The sequence below is a fragment of the Labrus mixtus genome, chromosome 14 (assembly GCF_963584025.1).
Source record: "Labrus mixtus chromosome 14, fLabMix1.1, whole genome shotgun sequence".
Taxonomy (NCBI): domain Eukaryota; kingdom Metazoa; phylum Chordata; class Actinopteri; order Labriformes; family Labridae; genus Labrus; species Labrus mixtus.
In genome coordinates, this window is record NC_083625.1 from 16,359,548 (window position 1) to 16,380,600 (window position 21,053).

The window sequence follows — 21,053 nt, forward strand, 5'->3', positions numbered from 1 at the left end:
GGTCGGTGGGCGGTGATGCGAAGGACTAAAAAGAAAGGCAGGGCACAAGTGCAGCACAGTACACCTCCTCCTCCTGCTCCTCCTCCTCCTCCTCACCACTGCGGTCAAGCCAGCCGCTCCTCGAGTTTACATGGTGAAGTGAGCTATCCCTAAACTTTAAGTGCCCACGTATTCTGATCTTTATGGTAAATGCAGCGATTTTGACCCGTTATTAATCTCCTTTTCCAGACAAAAAAAAATCTTCCATAAGTAGAAAATGATTCTGATATTCTGATTTTGAGAAATCCATTGACAAAGTCCTTTATAAATCACTATAATGAGTCTTTTTTATGATTTTGATGTCTTGTAAAAAAGAATGCTTTCATAAGTAGAAAATTATTCTCATATAGTTGAACTTAGTACGTCCTAGACTACATGTACAAGTAATATGAAGTACTTTTACTGTGTACTTTTTCAGAAATCCACTGTCAAAGTCCATTGTAAATCACGATAATGAGTCTTTTTTTCTGATTTTGATGTCTTGTAAAAATAAATTCTTCCATAAGTACATACATTTACATACATATAAAGGAGTTACCCGGCCCGGGTAACTTTAACGAAAGTTGCGTGTAAGCTTCAGCTTTTTCCTTCAAAATAATGAAGCCAGAATATAACCTATTTATTGTGAAAGAATAAGTGTAATGCTTTTATCAACATAGCCTGTACCAACAGAAACAAAACTGGTGTGGCATTCATACTTTTCCATGGGTAGGCTATATATTATATTAATTTTAATAAGTAGTAATTAATTTCAAAGTGTTTGCACAATTTCTGTTTTTTTTCTTTAAGAATAATAATTTGTCTTTTAATAGGTGGTTTAATAGAAGGATTTGCTTAGCTAAAGAGTCAATTCATTCTTTGTTTCCGATTTTTTTCTGTGCTATGGGCTTGTTGTGTAATGTGTTTTTGTGCATTACAGTTTCATATTCTTCTGCAGGTCATTTATAAGACATTTCAACTGCATACCATTCAAATTAAGTAGGCCTGTAGATTCAAATGATAAGAGATTTATAATAAAAAATACACATTTCTGTCTGAATGATCAAACTTTTTTGTGTAGGCCTATGTAGGCTACATGTAAAATGCCTTTAGTGCTTTATTTACCCTACTATCTTATGGAGACTCCAAATAGCCTAATGCTATATGTTCCCAAAACACTCAGCTCATCACAAGAAAATGACATGCTATGCTAAAGCAAATTCTTATTTTACCATCAAGTCAGTTAGCACTAGCAGGCCAGTTAACTGTGGCTTTAATATTATTTTTCTTTCCAGATTTTTTTTTTTAAATTGGCTGTTAACCTGTTGTGAGAAAAAAAAACAAGTAGCTATGATCTTTGACATTTGGGTGACAAAGGAGGAGAATGTGAGGTAGGGTACATGCTTGTAAGGGAAGCTGTAAATCTTGTGCTAATCTGTTTGTGTGCTTGTTTTACTTGACACACTTCTCAGTACGACTTCCTCAGGTGTGCTCAGTGAGTCATGTCGGCTACTGTTGAAAGAAATCAACAAAACACATTCAGCTATGAGTTTGGTTTTTTACAACTATAGTCAAGAAAAAACATATGAATGGACACATAGAGGAAAAAAACAGGCCCTAACACTAGATAGAAAAAAATCCTCAGTAATGACTGGGGCAGTAAGAGCTCAAAACTCCTGGGCAGCTTGAACAGCAACATTGCACCTCCTATGACTTAACCAAAGAAGTAAAAACAAAAAGAAATACAAATATATATGTTCATATTAGTCCTGATGGTGTGATGTTTAGAGACTTTTGTCTTTCTTAGCAACTCACGGACTCTTTAATCCAGGTAAGCTCATGATGCTTCTTTAAATCCATCCAAGCTGTTGTGTGCCTATACTTAACAGCCCTACTCAGCAAATGTGGGTCAAAAGATGCACAGTGAAGGAACCCAGTAGCTGCTAGTGCAGTTCGAACCTTCAAGTGGTTATATATTTACAGTAAATGTTTTATAGAGGGCTTAGGTGGACTAAAACTTAACTGGATAAGAGCGGGAAGAAGTAAGACGTTTTGAGGACTCATTAAGAATATGGAACTCCACCAAGGCCTCATGGAGAGTGATTGGAGCCAGCATTTCAGCAATCAGCCTCCAGTGGAGTGTGACACAAGTTCAGACCTTCATCTTCTCTTCAGTGAGTTGAAAAGCAGCTCTGGGAGGCAGGATGGGAACTCAGATCCATACAGCCGCATCTGGACCCTCACTGAGCAACCGAGAATCACAAGTTGTAACAATCACTCGTATTCCATGGATGCTAGGTTAAGACTAAATAACTTGAAGGCAGGGTGTAATTCATTGCTGCCTTTTCCAGCCGTGGACGGGATATTGTACAACTATAATTGTCAAAAAGACCTTTGGAAGAAGGAGGATCCAGAGGAAGAAGAGTCTGCCTTGGATTTGGTAGAGCTCCTTGATGTAGAGGAGGATGTGAATGATGAAGAGAGCTGGTAGGTACCGTCAGACCTCTAAAAGACTTAGTGTCGTTCCATTTTAAAAGATACAGCCCTTGTTTGATAAATAAATACAAATATTTTGGGTGAAATTACAATAAAGCTATTTCATGAAATATTACTGAATAGTGAGTGGGTGCATTTTTGGGATTTTGGCACAAATGTTGGGTAGTATTATGGTTATTATTATTTGATATTATCAATAATAATCAAAACCATCATAATCATACCAACACTAACAATAACAGTAATAATAATGAATATTGTGTTTATTATTGTCATTATTGTTATTATTATTGCTGTTGTAGATAACAATTGCATTTGCAATTTTAAATATTTTAGTTATTATTATTTATTAAATATTATTTGCAGAGACCTGACATCGACCAGTGAGCAATTACTAAGCCACACTGGCAAATAATCTTTCTATTTATAGGCAGAAACCTCGAGCAGAATCCGACTCATTGGTGAACAGCCACCTGCTGCAACGAGCATTCTCTAGATGTATTTGTTGTACAAGCCAACGCACACTTTTAAAGACATACAAATGTCTGAGTGGCTGCCATGTTGATGTCATTGGAAGTACTTCTTCATACGACTAGTTTTTAACAAGAAAATATGTCTGCTCTTTATTGGAGCAGCATTAGGATATGTTGTGAACAAAGGGACAGTGCTCTGTTTTTTTTTTTCACAGGTTATATGAGTCTCCAAAGAAGCCGGTGTTTGAGGAGAAGACTGAGTCTGCTCTCACATGGTGTCGACAAGTCCTGGATAACCCCAGTCCTGAGGTGGAGGCAGCATGTCGCCAACTGATAAATAGACTGGATGAAAGTAAGCACAGACTCATTTTCACTTCATAATGTTGATCAGTTTGGCAAGAGGTTTCCCAGCGAGCACAAACTGTGATATTAGTATGGATTTATACATGAAAACTGTTCCCCTTTCAACAACATGAAACAAAAAAAAGAATAATTTGTTCAGTGTTTTAGATTATTAGTCCAGTTTAAGGTTGAAAAGGAGAGAATATTGATCATCGTTCCCCAGCTCATGCCCCTCTCTGTATTTACAGGATCAGGCAGTCACTCCTACAGACGTCCTGCAGTTCTCCCACATACTGGGGATGTGACTGTGGGCACCTCTTTGGATAAAACACCTGTCAGCTCAACAACGAATCCCTCTGATGTTTTAGGTATTATGATAATGACAGCAATATTTTTTCCAAAATACCCTGAGACATAGAATTTAATTCTGTCATTGACTAATCACACAAAATAAATCAAGATGGAGAAATATTCAATTTTACAGCCAATTTTATTTCTACTAAAAGACCACCATGATGATAGATTTAAGACATCTCCTTTTATTAATCTCCACAGATATCAATGAGCTGAGCATCTCCAATGACTTCACAACCACAAGGTACAGACTGCGCAACATCACAGATGTGCGAACAATGGCTCGTTTACAGGAAGCCAGTGAGTAGAGAAGAGTGTTTATGATGAACGAGTTTGCTCAGCTTAGGTTTGATTGTAATAACTTTGATGTATATTTTCAGGTTTAAGACAGGACTTTGTTTCCACACCAGCCACTGCTCTAAGAAGGAGCCCTGAGTCAACAGTGATGTCGCCATCCTATTCTAACACCACCTTCGAAAATAGTGATGACTTCACTCCAGGAAGTCAAGCCGAGGCTTCCTCTTCCTCTTGCTGGCTACCCGGTCTGCTGTCGCTGAGCTCATCCCCGTGTCAGTCTCCAGCATCAGGAGGCAAACAGGGTTGTCAAAGTCCAAAACTGGCCAGACTTCAACAGCAAGTCACCCAGTTCAAGCTGCTAAAGCTCGCTCAGAATCAAGGTACAGAGAGCATTCACAACTTCTGCATTCGTATTTTTGAGTAAGAGCTATGCATGTTCTCACATGATTTATTTATTTATTTGTAAAGTTTATTTCATTCATCGACCAAACAATACAACTAAATACAAACATAAAATCTCAACTCTTGAATGAACAGAGTTTTGTTAATGAATGTCTTGTGAAAGGAGCAGAAAGATCTTCCCCTCTTTCATAAGACATTCATTAACAAAACAGATTTAAAAAAGATAGTATGAAGAGGAGAAATTGTTCTTCTTTGTTAGAAAATAAGATCTGTAATAACTTTCAAACACAGGTTGGTAAATGAGAAAGGGTCCTGTTAATGAATATTTTGAACAAATGTTTGTATTGTTAAACATTTTAAACCTCTTTCTTATGGATTAAGCTGATGTTAAATACATTTTCCAGTTTTATTAAACAAAGGATACACACGAGTTTGTTGAGAGATGTTTTTCTTACAGTTGAAATAGTGAGTGAATGTGAACCCTGAGGTGTTTTGCAGCAACATCAACAGGCAGAACCAGGCAGACCAGCCTGCGCTCTCTCCAGGCTGTGAGGAACAACCGAAGTTTAGACACTGACGGCTGTGGACCTGCTGATCAAGACAGTCATCCAACATCAGGTGTGGATCTGTTTGTCACATTTTATCTGTCAAATCTTTTTACATAAAATAAACATTTATGTTATTAAAAAACAGACTTAACATAAAAATAAACATCAAATTGTCATCTCAGGTCCACCACCTGCCATAACAGGGTCAGGTTTCTGGTCCCCATCACGTTCTGGAGCACAGAAGAACTCCAGTGGCTCAGTGCACTCAGGGGTGGACGTCTCAGCTCGGATGAAGAAGCAGCAGAGGTCTCAGTCTGCCAGCCCCTGCAGGATCCCTCACTCCGCCATGGGATACCTGTCGTTCAGTGGACGTGTTTTTGCCTCACCCGAGAGGTCAGCCTCTTTGGCTTGGGGCAGAAATGTTCCATCCACTCGAAGGTGAAAGTTTTTACAAGTTGATTACCTCGATGGTGATGTAACATTAAAGTAGGATTTAAACATCAAGACATTTTTTTGGTATTAAACCACTTTAACAGTATGTATTAATATTTACGTTCTATGGTTTTATCCTATAAGGAGTGTAGGATTTTGAAGGAATTCATGAAGTCATCTTTATCTGTGAGGCCAGGTTTGAGGCCTGGTTTATCAGGACTTAGCGTTAGTTTAAAATTCAGGTCAAAAGTTTGAGTTTACAGTTTTTAAGTTTGACTGAAACTCTCAATTGTTTAATTTAAGCAGAGGTGATTCAAAATGAAACATCTTGCAGCCTGTTGAACTACCGGTATGTGTTAATGAGGTCAGATCGGGCAGGTATTACGAGGTTAACTGGTTTACATTTTTGTAAGTTATCAGAAATATCTCTTAAGTCTCGTCTGAAATTGATAGAGTCAGTGAAGTGATGCTAAGGTTGGTGTAATATGATCAATTGTCATTTAAAAAAAAAAGGGGAACAATATGGATATGTTAGAAACATTGTACCTTGAATACAAATATCTACACCAACATGAGTCTACCCTATTATTTTTTATTGCAGTTTTAAGTGTTTTCCTAAATCGTTTTTTTAATCTAACTCTACTTTCCAAAGAGCAGATCAACAGTTGTCCTGTCATTATCCTGAAATCATCTTCTGAGGTGACCATGAATGCTGAAGCATGTTGTCCAATGCAACTTTCACAATGTTATTTCTTTAATTCATAGCAAATCTATTAAACTTCTGTTCAGCTCTGTTTGACCTCTGCCCTGCTTTCTGTGTCTGAATAGGACACATCAACTCACTCTACATGCAGTTTTACTTCAACTATACTTGGATTTTTAGACTGTTGGTCGGGCAGAAAACACAATTTTTTTCTGTATTTGTAAAAGCATTCATTTTGTCGAGCCCAAGCCAACACGCATGACAGTACCCAGTTCCTGGAGTGGGCTCACTTTTTACCACATTACTTACGTAAATCATGTGTTTTACAAGATTTTCATGATGACCAGAGACAATAAAATAATCACACAACACAATCAGGTGTTACTTTGTAGCCTTCAAGCTGTCAGTTTTAGTGACCTCACCTGCACACAAAGCATCCGTCACATTTTGCTTTGGTAAAGTGTTAATGCTGTCTCTAAAGATGGGTGTGTTGTCATTTCAACAAGGGGAAGCATTTGAAGAATTTGAAGAGGAAGTTCTTTGAAAGCGTTCTTACAGAAAAGGAAGTGGATGATTACTATTGTCTGATTCTTTCCTACACAGAATCCCAGCTGATGAGGAAATGAATGTTAACTTTTCACTTGATACATCCAAACTGAACATGGACCAGAATCCCTTTGATCCTCTCAAAGGACAGCTGAGTAGAGAGTGTGTAAAGTTAGACCACTTTAATAAACGCTTTTAGCAACTGGAGAATAATGTCTCATTCAGGACATTATAATTTATACACAGTGTTCCTGATTTAAATGTCTAATTGTATTTCAACCGCAAAAGAGGAAAACGATTTATTATTGCTAGAAAAATGTTTTAAAAATACAAAAAGAAAACTCATTACACCTTAAGTCTGTTTACTCTTGTTTGTAATTATTCAGTTGGTTAGAATAAACAGCTGGTCTTTTGTGAGCGCAGGGTACGAATGATTCAAAGAGTAAAAGACATCTTAACACTTCCATGTTAAAACACATCGTAGTACACAATAATCACTCGACATAAAAAAGGCAAACTGAAATTTACAATGTGCCATACTGCAGGTACAACAGTACAGGAGGAAGCTATTAACATTAGACATCATTTACAAAATATTACAAAACGACCTCCTCGCAAAGCTCCTTGTCTTCATTTTAAAACGACACTTATAAACACTGTCTTCTTAATAAAAAAAACAATAAACCTAACTAGTTGTCTGAGTCCATGTCGCTGTCTCCCCCGATGGATCTGAACTCCTCGCTCTCTTCGTCTTCACTGAGCTGAACCTGGGAGAGCACAGCCGGGCCTCTCCTCCGCGCTTCATCTTCTTCATCTTCCTCCTCCTCGCTGATGCCGTAGTCTCCGTTTCCCATGCTGGAGGGCTGCAGCTGACTGCGGCTCTCAGTCTCCTCATAGCTGCCGTAACTGAGACAGAGAAAGCAACAAACATTTTGTTGGTTTGATTCAACTCCATTATTTCTTTATATAGTGGTTAATAATAAACATGCCTAGTCTTGTTTTTGAATTCATTTCATTGATATCTATTCTCCAGATTCTCAAAACAGAGCTGCATTGATTAATGCTAATAAAAAAAAAAAAAGTTCTTCTGGTGACATACAGGTCGTGTAGATTTATCGGTTATTAATCACAGGTAGAAATTTTTGTTGTTTCTTTTTGCAGATACAAAAAACTCTTGGTTCATATTTGTTGTTTTGTATACTTATATCTGACGCATTTTATTTTGTACCGAGAATGGATTGTCTTTATTGATGGCAATCTCTACCTGACATTGCTGTCTTCCATGTGAGGCTCATCAGGCCCGTCCCCTTCGTATGACATCATGCTCTCGTCCTGCTCCATGCCCATACGAGCCGTCTCTTGGGTTCTCCGTGGAGGCGCAGGTCGAACATCCACCTCTCTGTCCGAGTCACTCCCACTCTCTGACAGCTGAATGGCTGCAGGAGACACATGATGAATGGTAAAAAATCTGCACACTGTTTTTAGAGCTTTTGATGTAAGTACAGCTGCGACACTTACAGGAGAAAGGGTTGTCGCCCTCCTCTTCGCTAGCGTCATCCTCTCCGTCAGACATGAGCAGGTCCTGGTACAGCACGCTGGCCTGGGCCGGGCGGTTAGATCTTCCATCCTCGTCTTCTTCCTCCTCCTCCTCTTCATCACGGTCGTGCAGCCGTCTGCGAGGTGGCAGTAACATTTCCTCATCGTCGTCGTCATCCTCTAGATCTCCATCTGCGTCCTCAGCCTGAAAAAAAAAAAAAACACAGGAAGTTCCCTCAGTCAGAGACGGACGATTAAAAAAAAAAGTCATGTATAACGGAGAAAAGAATAATGGAACATTCTGAAGCTCAAATTTGGCAAGAGGGTATTTGGTCACTTTCTGTCTGACACAAATAAAAACTGCTGACAGCGTGGAAAGAAATGGCTTCCTCAGTTATATATATATGTATATATATGTATATATATAAACCGAATTATACCATCAAGCCCCTCTATTGAAAACTGGTATTGATATGAATGAATCTACAGCAGGTGTGACTAAATTCCCTTCAGTGGTCTGTTTTTCTTACCGGAGCAGGAGTCTTAGGTTTGCCATCATCATCCTCTTCAAAGCCTTCAATGTCCACGTCCGACTCTTCCTCCCCGGGTCTTCTGCTGTGGCGACCCTGGGGGAAAGATGAAAAAATACTCTTGAAGGGAGAACAAAAAAGCAAAAGAAAACACTTTCACACAGTAATGTCTGTTATGTTCTAGTATGGCAAGTTTGAATAAGAAGCTGGGTAATGAGAGGATAGCTTGAGGGAGAGGTGGCGTGTGGTTGTGAGCCTTTATTTTTGTCTCTCTCCATACCTGCCCCCCTCTCTTCTCGGGAGCAACCACTAGCGGTCCCTCAGAGAAAAGGCTGCTGGTCTCTCTGGGCAGACTCCCCGAAGCCCCGCTGTCAAAAAGATCAGCAGGCTGGCCAACACCACACAGAGGGACGCACACACAAGGAGAGACAGGGAAAAGGTGAAGCGAAAAAACAGGGTGGAAATAAGGAAACACTAGAGTGAAGACAACTATGTTGTGCAGATGAAAAGTTAAAGTCTGGACAGGAGAATTAGTGTAGATCAAGTGAGGAAATAGAAGGGTCAGGAGTACTACAAGAAGTGAAGGAGACTACTACATCTAGAGAAGTTTACACTACCTTGTGTGGCACATTATAAACAGATGAAACTAATCAAGTCTGCATTAAGTGTAGCAAAAAATATCCAGTAAAAACTTGCATTTGCTTATTAACAAAACCGGTCCAAGGCTACTCTCCTACCTGAGGTGTGTACGGCCCGGGAGTCATTGGGTCGAGACACTCCAGATCTGCTGCGTCCAGAGCGGCCTCTTTAGCAGTGGAGATGTCCTTCTCCAACTGGGTCAAGTGCTCATCATACTGGAGGAGCAAACAAAGGTGATTATTATAAGACAGGTGTTTTTTTGTTTTTTTAATACGATTTGTTATTAATTTGTTTCAGATGTAGGTTTATCTTTTTAGGGTTCAACTCAGCCAGAGTAAAAAATACAAGTTCTCCTTGTCTAAATCAAATCTGAATCTAAACCAAGCACTTGGGTAAAATAGAAGACATTTTAATAAAAGATGTACAACTTGTTTTTTTCAAGAAGAAAACAATATTGTTAGACAATGTGATGTTATGTTTATTTAAAAAAAACACTTTCCTAAAATAATAGGAGATGAAAAGCAGATGGAAAACATATCATTGCATCATAACAATGCTATCATGCTATCCTGAAAATATACTAAAGCCCTGCCCAGCCCAGAGAAGGTAACATACTGTATAAATGCTCATTAACATGATCCTTCCCCCTGACATTAAATTACCTCTGCCAGGGTTTGTTTGCACACATTGACGATATCCAGGGCGGTCTTTGTGTAAGGACTGTCAGGACCTGTGACACACAAATAAAGAGTATTTGAACTTTACACAACTTTTTGCCTTAGCTAGAAAACTCCCCTCTCAAGTGGTCGTTATGTTTGATAAAAGTTCAAAATAAAAAAGTGATGCTGACACCTTTACCATTGTACTTGATACTGTTGGTATGGATAAGACCAACATCTGAAAGGAACACCTCTCTGTTTTGATATTTGTGTTTGGAGATATTCTGTAGAAGAAGAACAAATTATATACAAGTGCAAGAAAAGGACTCTTTCTGTATCAATCTTTGTAGTGCATATATCAAGAGACTCAGATAACTGTATTTGTTTTAAAGTTGATAATTTGTATAACTCCTACCTTGCGGATACTCTCCAGATCCATGGGGTTTACTATCACTTTATAATAATCAGGCACAAACTTTTTGTTGACGGGATGATGGAATGGCCACGACTAAAGTGAAGAAAATAAGTTATTGGGAGGGATCTGATTTCAGATAAACTCATTTGTAGTCTTAAATGGATTCAGGTAGGAAAACAGAGACTCACATCAGGAACCACCATCATTTTCTGGGTCACGATGTTGTCCAGGATGAAGGAGAAGGCCACCTGATCGTCGTCATCCAGTAACGGGTTGATGGCTTTCTCCAGCCTCACCAGCCTGTCCTCTTTCTACACACATACACATATATACATATTAGTTAGTGGTGAAAATAAAGAAAAATGCAGGAAGATAATGAAAAAACACAAATATTGACACGCACCTCTTTGAGTTTAGCATCACACAGGTCCAGCATGGACTGTGCAACCTGTGTTATTGGATGTTTTGCCCCTGACGGAACCAAAAATAAGACAGCCATCTCATTAACACTTTAACATTTGATGTTTCAATTCAGTCCAACTCCTGAGCAAGGGTCTTCCTTAAGTAGAGCTCGTTTCATTTTTTTTTCTTATAATAATACAGTACCATTGTAGGTGGCGCTGTTTTTGACGATAACTTCCACGGCCTCTCTGAACTCCTCCCTGGATGGGTACATCCGCTTCCGTACGTTCTCCCTCAGCGTCTGCAGGTCCATGGGCCGTGTGATGATCTTGTAGTAATCCTTAACCACCTTTGCATTAACAGGCGTGTGGAATGGATAGGTCTACATGGAGAAGGCGAGAGTAGTAAGGAGACAGAAGTGCGGAAGAGGAGGTGAATGGGAGCGAGTGCGTGAGGGATCTTACATTGGGGTGGTCCCGCATGTCGTTGATGATGCTCTCTAGCACAGAAGACAAGGTCACCATGGGGTCAGTGCGTCGCCGGTGGATCGCCTTGTGTGGTTTCTGTGATTTACAAGAACAAAAACATTCTTAAAGACGAGCAGAGGAGACTCTCAGTTCAAATGTGTTCGAACAAAGAGTAAAAACATGTCTTACATTGAGATAGTCACAGTGCACTGCGCTGCCTACGCGTCTCTTCTTCTTTGGTGGAAGCTGTTGCTTGGGAAACTTAAGTACTAGAGACTTTCTGCGCACCTCATCAGCACTGTAGACGACATAAATGTTAGAAACGGCAGAGAGGCGAGGCAACAGAACATCAGTTAAACCTGAACAATCAGTTACCTCTCAATCAGCTGTTTTCCCAGTACGATCTTGGTGCCCTCCACCTTGATGAGCTCCTCGTTGTCGTTGTGGATGACAGTCTTCTCCAGCTCCTCCTCCTGCTCCTCTGTCATGGCAACAGGGTTAGAAGGCGGTGCGTTGGTCTGATAGTACAGCGGGCAAAACTTGTTGGTCCTCATGTGTCCAATGGCTCCACACGCGCCGCACTTTAGCTAGCGGAAAGAGGCAAACATTAAGGAACACGAAATAATCGACATGTGCTGCATGTTAATAATACTTAAAGAACAAAACTATGAATGGATGTATTATCTACAGCAACAGAAACAAGTCTGCTTGAAGTCTGCATGAGGCTATGAACCAACAAGTTGGTGATAAAAGGAAAAGAGATAGAGAGTATAGAACTGAGTCAGCAAGCTTACTTTTACCTTGAGGTCTGGTCTCTCCTTGACCTTCTTGGCCTTCTTCTCTGGAGGTCCTTTGATCTTGTCCTTCTCCTGGTTCCTCTTCAGCCTCCTCAGCTGCTCCTGAATACGCCGTCGCTCCTTCCTCATTTCTTCTCTGTGCTGCTCATCGAAGAGGGCAAACTTTCGTCTGCAAATACAAAGACACAGAGTACGGGCTGTTTAATATTCACTCTTTCAGTTGAGATGATGGAAAAAAAAAAGATTAATTAAGCAGCAACTTGATTCTTCACTATTAACAAGCAAGACTTTTTACACACAGTATTTCATGTACAGAGCATTGAAACAGCAATCATAGCATATGTTGTGTGCAGCTGCTTCAAAACTTGCATTCTAGGTGCAGAGCAATAAAATCATCAGTATTCATCTTACCAATGAATCATGATAGAAAATAAACATGATTGTAATTCATCAAGCTGTACAATTGAGAATAATCTTGACGTGATGCAGTGGTTTTATCCAAACAGACTCACATGAATTCATCATCCTTGGTTTGTCTGATCCTGAGGTAAGCGTCGATGACTGAGGCTTTGCGAACCGTCTCACAGCGCACATATTCCTTGCCATCCTCGTCTCTAAAGGTACGATAGATTTTGAGTCTGCGTCCGGTGGCCGAGGAGTTTAAGCTGGTGACGGAGGACGTGTCGTCGTCCTTGTGGGAACTGGTGGATAAGGAGCTGGCTGTAGAGTGAAAAAGAAGTAAAGCTCACAGTCAGAAATGAAAACAACATATTCAACCCTCAAAGTCTTCGGCAGACGAGTCCTCAGAGCGCCATGACTCACACAAGCCTTTGCGCCGCTCCTTGCGTCCCTTGTGGTCACGATCGCTCTCTTCCCCCATCAGCATCCTCTGCAGCTCCTTCCTCTCCTGCTCCTCCCTCTCTCTGGAAAGCTGGGAGCTCGTCTTCTTGTTCTGCAGCATGTTCTCTATGTTCTTCCCCATCTCCTCAAAGTCACTGTCCTCTGCGGAGCTGCTGTCTGTGTCTGTGGAGAGCACCTCGGTGGACTCCAGCACTCTGTGGCAGGGTTGTAACAAGGGAAAAAAAAAACCTCAAGAGTTTGCTCAGACAGAAACACAATCTATACATGAATAAACACATTTAACATAGGAGTCCCACTTGTTCTGCAGGTCAAAGATCCTCTGGCACTCTTCCTTGTAGCGCTCCTGATGTTCAGCAACCGAGAAGCGGGAGCCTCGGGCAAACTTGCTCATTGGACCTTCACCTGAGCGCGCCTGCTCTGTGGACATGGTTCTCACCACGTCAATCACCTCCCAACGGGACAGCTTTTTGATCTAATGCATAAAAAGACACAACCAAATAAGAAAGCAAACCTGTCTTGCATTTGTACTTATGAAGACATTTCCAAAATCTAATCAACCCTGATCTGCTGCGACACTTTAAATCACATATATATTGCATTAATTGCCATCTATATGTAGTGTCTGCTTGAACTCAGGGCTGTTATCAAACCTGAGATCCTCTTATTGGAAGACAGTCTCTTTGACCACAAAGTTAAGTCGTATAACAGTTTAGTGTTCTAGTGTATCACCCTGGTCTTACCTCTTCTTCCGGTACACCAAACTTGCGCAGCAGCTGTTTGGCATTCTTCAGCGACAGCCTCCTCAGATCAGCGTCTGTCCCCGTAACTGTCTTCTTGGCAGGCTGTGGCTCTTTATCATCCTGCAAAAACAAACAGGATGGAAGTTTTCCTCCTCTACTCAAAAACAAGGCAGAACAATGGCTGATAAGAGTTCACGTTTATGACTCGTCAGACCTTTTGTTGAGTGGGCTTGTTGGGCACTTTCACGTAAGAGAAACCTTCCCCGCAGCCTGTAGGATCTGCTACACCAGTCACCTCCAACAGGCATTTCCCTTTCATGGCAGAAATGAAGGCTCTTGTTGTGTTCCAGGGAGCTGTCCGCACCTATCATAAGTGACACATGATGAGCTTATTTGTCATTTCAATTCTGGAAACATTTTACCCCATTATGAGGAAGCTTTTTTTGATCAATACCTCATCATCAATCTTCATTTGAAAGTCCTCTTCATTCTCCTCGTCTGGAGCAAAGAAGGATTTCTCACCATATCCAGCATCCTAAACGGGTTGTAAAATAGCTTTTAGTGCAACAATACTCACCTGTGGTAAATATAGGATTCTAGATTGCGTTACCTTGAGTCTCTGCTCTGCCACCTGCATGCTGTAATAAGAGCAGCACTGCTCTGGAGACACCATGGCCCTGATCTCCTCCTCTGTGGGCAATCTGAAGTCAGGCTTCAGCACCCACCAGTTAGAGTCCATCCCTGACATGATTACAACACACAGTTAGAAGTCTTCTCCTCCCTGCTGTCTTACAGGTGATCATAAAATACAGCATTATGCCAAAAAAACAAAACATCTTCTAGTCAGAGTTTGGAAACTTTTATGTCAGACTTTTTGTAACGGCGATAACATTATAGAAAACAGAAATATCTTATGTGATTTACTAACATTTTGCTTCTTGTGTCTTGATACTGTCCTTAGCCTACATCTTACCTTGAGGGCAAAATCCATAGAAGTTGTAAAAAGCTCTGACCCTGCACAGATTCCTGTCTGTCAGTTCAAGGCGCACACACACACGTGTCTGAGCTCATGCAGTTTCAAACAGCACTCTCTATAACCTCAATACTGCTCTGATGTAGCACAGCTTAGGCAGGTTAGTCAAACAATTGATAGTGACGACTGAATGATGGATATACAGGGTGCAGAGTTTACCAAAGAGCCTCGTCTACCTGTACGTTTGAAGTCAGCGCAGAGTTTCAATCGTTTCCTGATGCTACTCTCCGAGTGTGACGGGAAAGCTTTCTTTATATCCTCCATGCGGATTCTGCGGGGTCTGTCTTTGCTCTTCCAGAACAGGCGGTAAATGAAGACCTGCAGAAGACCGGGATGAGAGCTCGGTATTTGCACCAATGACATCTTGTGTGTCTGGGAAAATGTGGAGCAAACGAACATACCTGGAGGAAATCTCTGATGTGAGTATTTGCTCGTTTGGAGTTTGGCCCGGGAACCTCAAACAAAGGACACGCCTGCCCCACTACAATAATGTCCACAATCTCTCTGATGTACAAGCCATGACGCGTTCGTAGAACTAAGAAATCAGTCTCTGGCATCTTGTGCTGGTAGATCGGAGCACGGAAAAGGTTGTTTTCAAATGCCTGAAATAGAAAAGACATAGCATTTCATGATTAGCCAGGCTAAGAGTGCAGTGATGCCTTGCATATCATATCTGAGTACTGAGTCTCTGTCTGTGATGATGCTGACCTGGAGAAGCTGCCCTGGATGCAGAGAACCCAGGAAAGGGGACGTGTGGCAGTACACAGTCTCTCCGTATTTACAGTCAGGTGCTCCAGGATCTTTACCAGGTTTCTGAAGAACACACAAACAAACATCATGACATATTTGAATTATTATATCCATATAAAAACGTGATGAGTAGAAAGCACAGGCGCAAAGACTACACTCACTCTTTTGTAGTAGTTTTTGATCTTGGTGGCCATGCCGACTTGCATAATGAGCGGCGGGTATTCTTCACTGTACTCTGCAAGGATCAAGTCTCCATCTTTCCCCGTCAGGTCCTGTGGCGTTCGCATGAAGAACATGTCTCCTCCTCCCGCCGCCTGCCGCTCCTGCTCTCGCATCTATGCAACATATATTAAAACAAACACTTAGTACACCATTAACATAGCAAAACACTTTGAGGTTACCCGAGTGATCGTGTGCTTGTTGTGAGCAGGGACACACCTTGGCCTTTTTCTTGATGTGTTTGAGCAGCGGCTGGACAGCATGTGGACCGGGCTGAGCCAAAGATCCAAACGAGTACTTCTTCAGAGTCGGACGGTGAAACTGTCGTAGTTTCATGGGCCCCATGTGAGTGGGGAAGAAGGGCTGCCTAAGCTCCAGTGCTGGGATGGAGTGCTGTAAAGGAAAAAAAGAAGGAAAAAAAAGTCACAGGTTATTGCTCTGTGTCTCTTTGTTTCTGTGAAAATATAAAGAATGGATCACAATTCAAAGCTTCTTCACATTGATCACATCTTGTTAGGTTTATCTCACCTGGATGATGTTTCCACCAAAAGTGCCCCTCAGGCCCTGCTGTTTAGGATAGTAGAACTCATCATTGGAGAGGTTCCAGGGGTCCTTGACCTCAGGCTGAGACATGTTCTGAGAGGAGAAAGAAATACAGTTCTCAATGTAAGTCAATCAAACCTGTTCAATGAGATGTTTAGATAATATTCTAATTCTTCCCTACTCACAGCATGCACAGCATTCCCTGTGTAGCCTGAGGTGTAAACCTTTAATCACGTTCATTTTACCGCATATGTCTGCCCTAAGCTTCCTTATCACAGATTGACTTTTACCAATTTCTGCTCCAAATAACCCCCATGTTCACGTTATCGTTATTATGCCGTTTCACAGTAACAAACCTGAGCCAGCTTACCTGCTGTGGCTCGTCTTTTATCACACCGGTCTTCCCCAGCAGGATGCGGCTCTTTTTGATTGCCGTTTCCTTCTTATTCTCCTTTGACGGGGAATGAGAAGTCATCTCCTCTTTTTCATTAGGTATTTCTACAAGAGACAGTAAGATGTCAATTTTGAAGAAAAGCAAAAAAAAGAAATGCATGTGAATGACCAACACACAATGGGAATTTTAAATTTACCTAGGATGATATTTTCATCATTGGGATCCAGAGTAAGAACAGGTGGCATGAGCATGCGGTCCATCTCCTGGTCATCCCAGATGATGTTATCTTCCCAGCGTCCATAAACCAACTCCTCATTGTCAATGGGGAAAATGGAGAACCAGGGAGAGTCTTCTTCATGAGAGGCTGCACAACAAATGAAGAGAATGCAGAGAACGAGAAATTAGGAAAGATTAAAAAGTGCTGGTTCCTAGATGAATCCATCATGTGCGTCTGTGCCTAGAAAATTCACTCACCTTGATGATCATGGTTGTTTTTGTCTCTCTTTGGGCCGGAGATTGAAGAAGCTTTGGGCATAGGTGGAGGTGTGGGTGGCACAAGCTGGGAATTACTTCTTGTCAGACCTGTAAAAGATTGGTCTTCTTTCACACACATGAATTTTTACAAGCTGCTCCAATACAATTCAAATACAATAGAACACTTTCAAATGTAGTTATTTAAGTATGAAGCTTGCATCACAAGACTCATTTCAAGTTATATACGTATGTCTTTTTTTCTTACCTTGCTGTGCATTGTAAGCGTTGGCATTTCGGGTCATGCTAGAGGGGAGCCATCCAGCCAGGCTAGCTCTCTGAGTCTTGGTGCCCTTGTGTTTCACTTCCTCTCCATTCCAAATAATATCGTCCTCCCATTGCAGCTGAGTGACCATCAGGAAGAGCTCGTTCTCAAGGGTTTGTCCATCCTTTTCTCCATTTTCACTGTCATTGTCATCATTACCATCGTCTTCTCGCCTCAGAAACTACAGGAGAATTATACAAAATATCAGAAACACAATGAAAATACGTATCCTGTTATTTCTACGGATGTCCAGGTCTGCATACCTCATGTGGGGTCTCTGTGATTTCTTTAGGCTCGTCCTGCCTCGGAGAGTCACAGGACTCCTCTTTCAGCTTGAACCCGTAGTTGAAGTTGCTTCCGTCCTCAGAGACGCCCAGCATGTCATACCAAAGTTGGGCTGGACCGTATCGCCATTCTGCAACTCTCGGTCGAGACTCTGCCTCTTTGTCTCCATCACCGCAAGTCTGAGAGAATTTAGATTCAACCGGAGCCATCATGGTAATCTGGACAGAAAAGAAAAGCATGTTAAGAGCTGAAGACGATGACATATTGCCCGACTACTACAGTCTGACATTATGGGAGCCTAAACTAGTTCTTAACAATGGAGCATCTACCTCATCATCAGAGAGACACTGCTCTGGAGGTGGAGGAAGTGAATACTCATAAATCCATCCTGACTTCTTCTCCTGGCTCTGCTCCGTAGGCTCTCCTTCTGGAGGAGGGGTCCCAGGCTGAGGGTCTCTGTGCTTCCTCTTCTTCTTCCTGCGGGCACTCCTCCAAACTGAGGGCATGTTTTTTCCAGGACCAAACAGTCGCAAGAACCTGAGCACCTGGTAGTACATTCAAGACAGGGGTGTAAGTGCAGTCCTTGTTTTAAAATGGTGATAAAGTAAAACTCTTGGCATGTAAAAAAAAAAAAAAAAAAGGTGCTTTACCCTTCCGGGCCTGAACTCTGGAAAGAGCTCTGTGACACCTGGCAGTGCTTTGGCTGCATCTTTCTGCATGATGCCAGCAAGAGGGAGGGTGAGTCTATCTGGGGGGCCGGGTCCCATGCCTTGACAGGGACGGTCAGTTTCTGACTCTGAGTCTGAGGAGCTGCTGAAGTCAACCTTATCAGCCGTAGAGGATGGCGCGATGATGGAGGGCAGGATAATGCCATCACCCTCTTCCCCAACTGTGAGGAGAGAAAAAGACAGCAATAGCAGAGACAATCTAACCTCATTATCTGATACGGGTGATCAGAATGACTAATTTAACCAGAGTTGACATTGAGTTGAATTTATGATTCACTGACGTTTCTGTTTCTCTACATTGACTAGTCACGAGTAAACATGTCCTAACCATTTGTACTCGGAGCTGAGGGTTCCTCTTTCTTAGCTGCTGTAGGAAGACTTGGTGGCGGTGGAGGTGGCATGAGTTTAGAATCGATGTCCTCGCAGTCAGCATCATAGTCATCATCATCATCTACAACATAAAAACATGAAAATGTTCAATTAGAATGATTTAAATATGAACCCAGCAACATTTATGACTACTTGGTAACGTTAAACACTTATAATTCATGTGTAACTTTAATTGAGTGAAACATTAATTTAAAAAAATCTGCCTCTTAGAAGCTGTAAATTGATCACCTGCTTTCCTGCTTGGCTGCAAAGTGCCCATGGCCTGACGATACTTCTTAGTCTCATCTTCAGCAACCTCACTGATATCAGAATAATCAACTGCATCTTCCGTGCTTTTCACCCAACCTGCATTAAAAGGTAAATATTATTTCATTTTGTTCCATCTTGTTTCTGGCTCAATCAATGCAAATGTAACTTTCACGTGTAATCTGACCATCTGCATCCACATTCCCAGACTCTTTGCTGTCTTCTTGTTCCTCTTCATCATTGGCAGTGATCTCTGTAATGAGTGAACCCAGACCGAGAGAACCCAAACCAGCCAGATGCTTTTTGGACTCCTATGGTGCCACAAAAAAAAACCCCAGCAGAAACAGAAATAAATGTCATAATAAGTGCTGAAAATTAAAGAGAAAACAACAACAAAAAACTTGAAATTCCTACAGTTACTCTTGAGCATTGTTCAATACATTTAACAATGTTGTTTGCAAAATAGAAGTGATACTACTGAAATTTATTTCTACATCTATTATAGAAAAGTATGTAAGACACACACATTGTCCAGGACACTGTCATCCTCTAGTTGTCCATCTTCGTTGATGTTTCCGAAGAGGAAGCCGGTTATGGAGAAAGGACGATCCTGGTCCTCGTCACTGTCTGAGTCCGACATCCTTAAAGGGAAAAGATTAAAGTTTAAGCTCCTAATACTGCTCCTAAAACAAAACAGAACTGTGATTACATGATGCACACACACCACACATTCCAATCTGCACATTGCACTTTGACACCCTGGATACTTTACACTGTTTACATTACTCTATATTTTATATTTTGTACATTCAAATAATTCTTTTTTTTATTTTTGACATTATATTCTATTTTACTGTATATATGTGTATTAGTAATTTGAGTGTTTATTGCATGGCCTTGCGGAACAGTCCATTTCACTGCACATCTGTATGAGCATGTGACAAATACAACTCTTGAATCTTGAATGAACTGAGTGACAAACACAATGAAGGATCACCATGATCATGTATGAGTGATGGAGCTCTTATTATTATCAAAACATAGAAGCCTTACTTGAGTTATCTTACGTTAAACCCTGTTGAGATTAATGTTACTCACTGTCTTGACATCTCCTTAGTGTATGCACTCACACTGCGTCCATCACTGACTGTCGTATTGATCAGTTATAGTCTTCACTGATGAGCATTATCAGCTGGCTGCGTCGGCTAACGTGAGCTAACTCGTGTAAACAAAGTCAGGACTGTCAGAGGTGAAACATAAACGTACCTTTTGTAGTCACCTAACTTCCGATCAGGTCAGCTTTAGTTGAAGCCAGCTTTCCGTTTCCTCTAAATGATAATAATTAAATACAATTCAATCACAATCAGCCTTGCAAAGTAGCTAAGTTAGCTTACCTCTGCAAGACAAACTAACTTGTTATACGCTACTTTAAATTGCTTAAATAACTGTTCTTTGACTGCAACAGCTCGATGAGCTCAAAATAAAACATCACAGAATGCGTTTTATTCAGCGCAGAGGTTTGGTTTAAACTTCTCTTTTTATTAATATTTGTGTGCGGCTCCGCTGCGAACTGCAGCCAGCAGCACAACCGCACCGCCAGTTAAGCTAGTGGAGTAGCATTAGCTAGTGGTGGGCTAGTCTAAATTACCCGGATGAGCAGAATGAGGCGTTCAGTTTCTCCTTCGAAAGTGGGAAACCTGCCTTTCAACAAGAAGCAAAATGAGTCGATGTGCTGTACAACATCGTGCGCCAAAACTTTTCTAAAGGAAATTCTCAATTATGAACTAAATACTTGTGAATATCTGCCCAAATTCGTCCCTTTCTTGAAATAAAATGTAATGTTATGCTGCTAGTTTATATTCAATATCTTATGAATGATTACTAGACTTTATTTCTCCAGTTGAAGGACGGACAGTTTAGTCGCATCTGTTAGGACAAATCACACCAATTGGCCGAAAAATATGTTCCTATTTACTCTTAAATGATAACAATTGTTTTACATTGTTTCTAGG

At 41.1% G+C, this 21,053-nt stretch overlaps 2 protein-coding genes across 12 annotated transcripts; one reads left to right on the top strand and one right to left on the bottom strand.

The window, feature by feature from the left end:
• The first annotated feature begins 1,355 nt into the window (after window positions 1-1,355).
• Window positions 1,356-6,161, top strand: LOC132988216 (SLAIN motif-containing protein-like). Its single transcript, XM_061055470.1, has 7 exons — window positions 1,356-2,505; window positions 3,203-3,339; window positions 3,578-3,697; window positions 3,885-3,983; window positions 4,064-4,360; window positions 4,881-5,000; window positions 5,113-6,161. The coding sequence occupies exons 1-7, from the start codon at window positions 2,090-2,092 to the stop codon at window positions 5,370-5,372; spliced, it is 1,449 nt and encodes a 482-aa protein (XP_060911453.1). The 5' UTR covers window positions 1,356-2,089; the 3' UTR covers window positions 5,373-6,161.
• Window positions 6,162-6,446: 285 nt separating this feature from the next.
• taf1 (TAF1 RNA polymerase II, TATA box binding protein (TBP)-associated factor) lies at window positions 6,447-20,627 on the bottom strand. 11 transcript variants are annotated; one of them, XM_061055469.1, is made up of 41 exons: window positions 20,308-20,627; window positions 19,568-19,682; window positions 19,229-19,352; window positions 19,024-19,140; window positions 18,734-18,856; window positions 18,328-18,566; window positions 18,007-18,222; window positions 17,656-17,895; window positions 17,336-17,573; window positions 17,071-17,178; window positions 16,793-16,960; window positions 16,573-16,700; window positions 16,188-16,295; window positions 15,879-16,052; window positions 15,602-15,775; window positions 15,399-15,503; window positions 15,092-15,292; window positions 14,867-15,008; window positions 14,268-14,398; window positions 14,112-14,192; window positions 13,872-14,021; window positions 13,658-13,777; window positions 13,214-13,389; window positions 12,879-13,111; window positions 12,569-12,776; window positions 12,060-12,225; window positions 11,635-11,846; window positions 11,449-11,557; window positions 11,257-11,355; window positions 10,997-11,174; window positions 10,794-10,861; window positions 10,579-10,701; window positions 10,391-10,483; window positions 10,175-10,259; window positions 9,979-10,046; window positions 9,415-9,531; window positions 8,958-9,065; window positions 8,678-8,773; window positions 8,130-8,352; window positions 7,876-8,047; window positions 6,447-7,517 (listed from the first exon to the last, which is right to left on the bottom strand). In XM_061055469.1, the coding sequence occupies exons 2-41, from the start codon at window positions 19,679-19,681 to the stop codon at window positions 7,301-7,303; spliced, it is 5,952 nt and encodes a 1,983-aa protein (XP_060911452.1). In that variant the 5' UTR covers window position 19,682; window positions 20,308-20,627; the 3' UTR covers window positions 6,447-7,300. The 11 variants fall into 11 exon arrangements, with proteins under 11 accessions (XP_060911452.1, XP_060911449.1, XP_060911448.1 ...); XM_061055466.1 differs by having other exon boundaries at window positions 10,169-10,259; XM_061055465.1 differs by having other exon boundaries at window positions 12,054-12,225.
• Window positions 20,628-21,053: the final 426 nt, after the last annotated feature.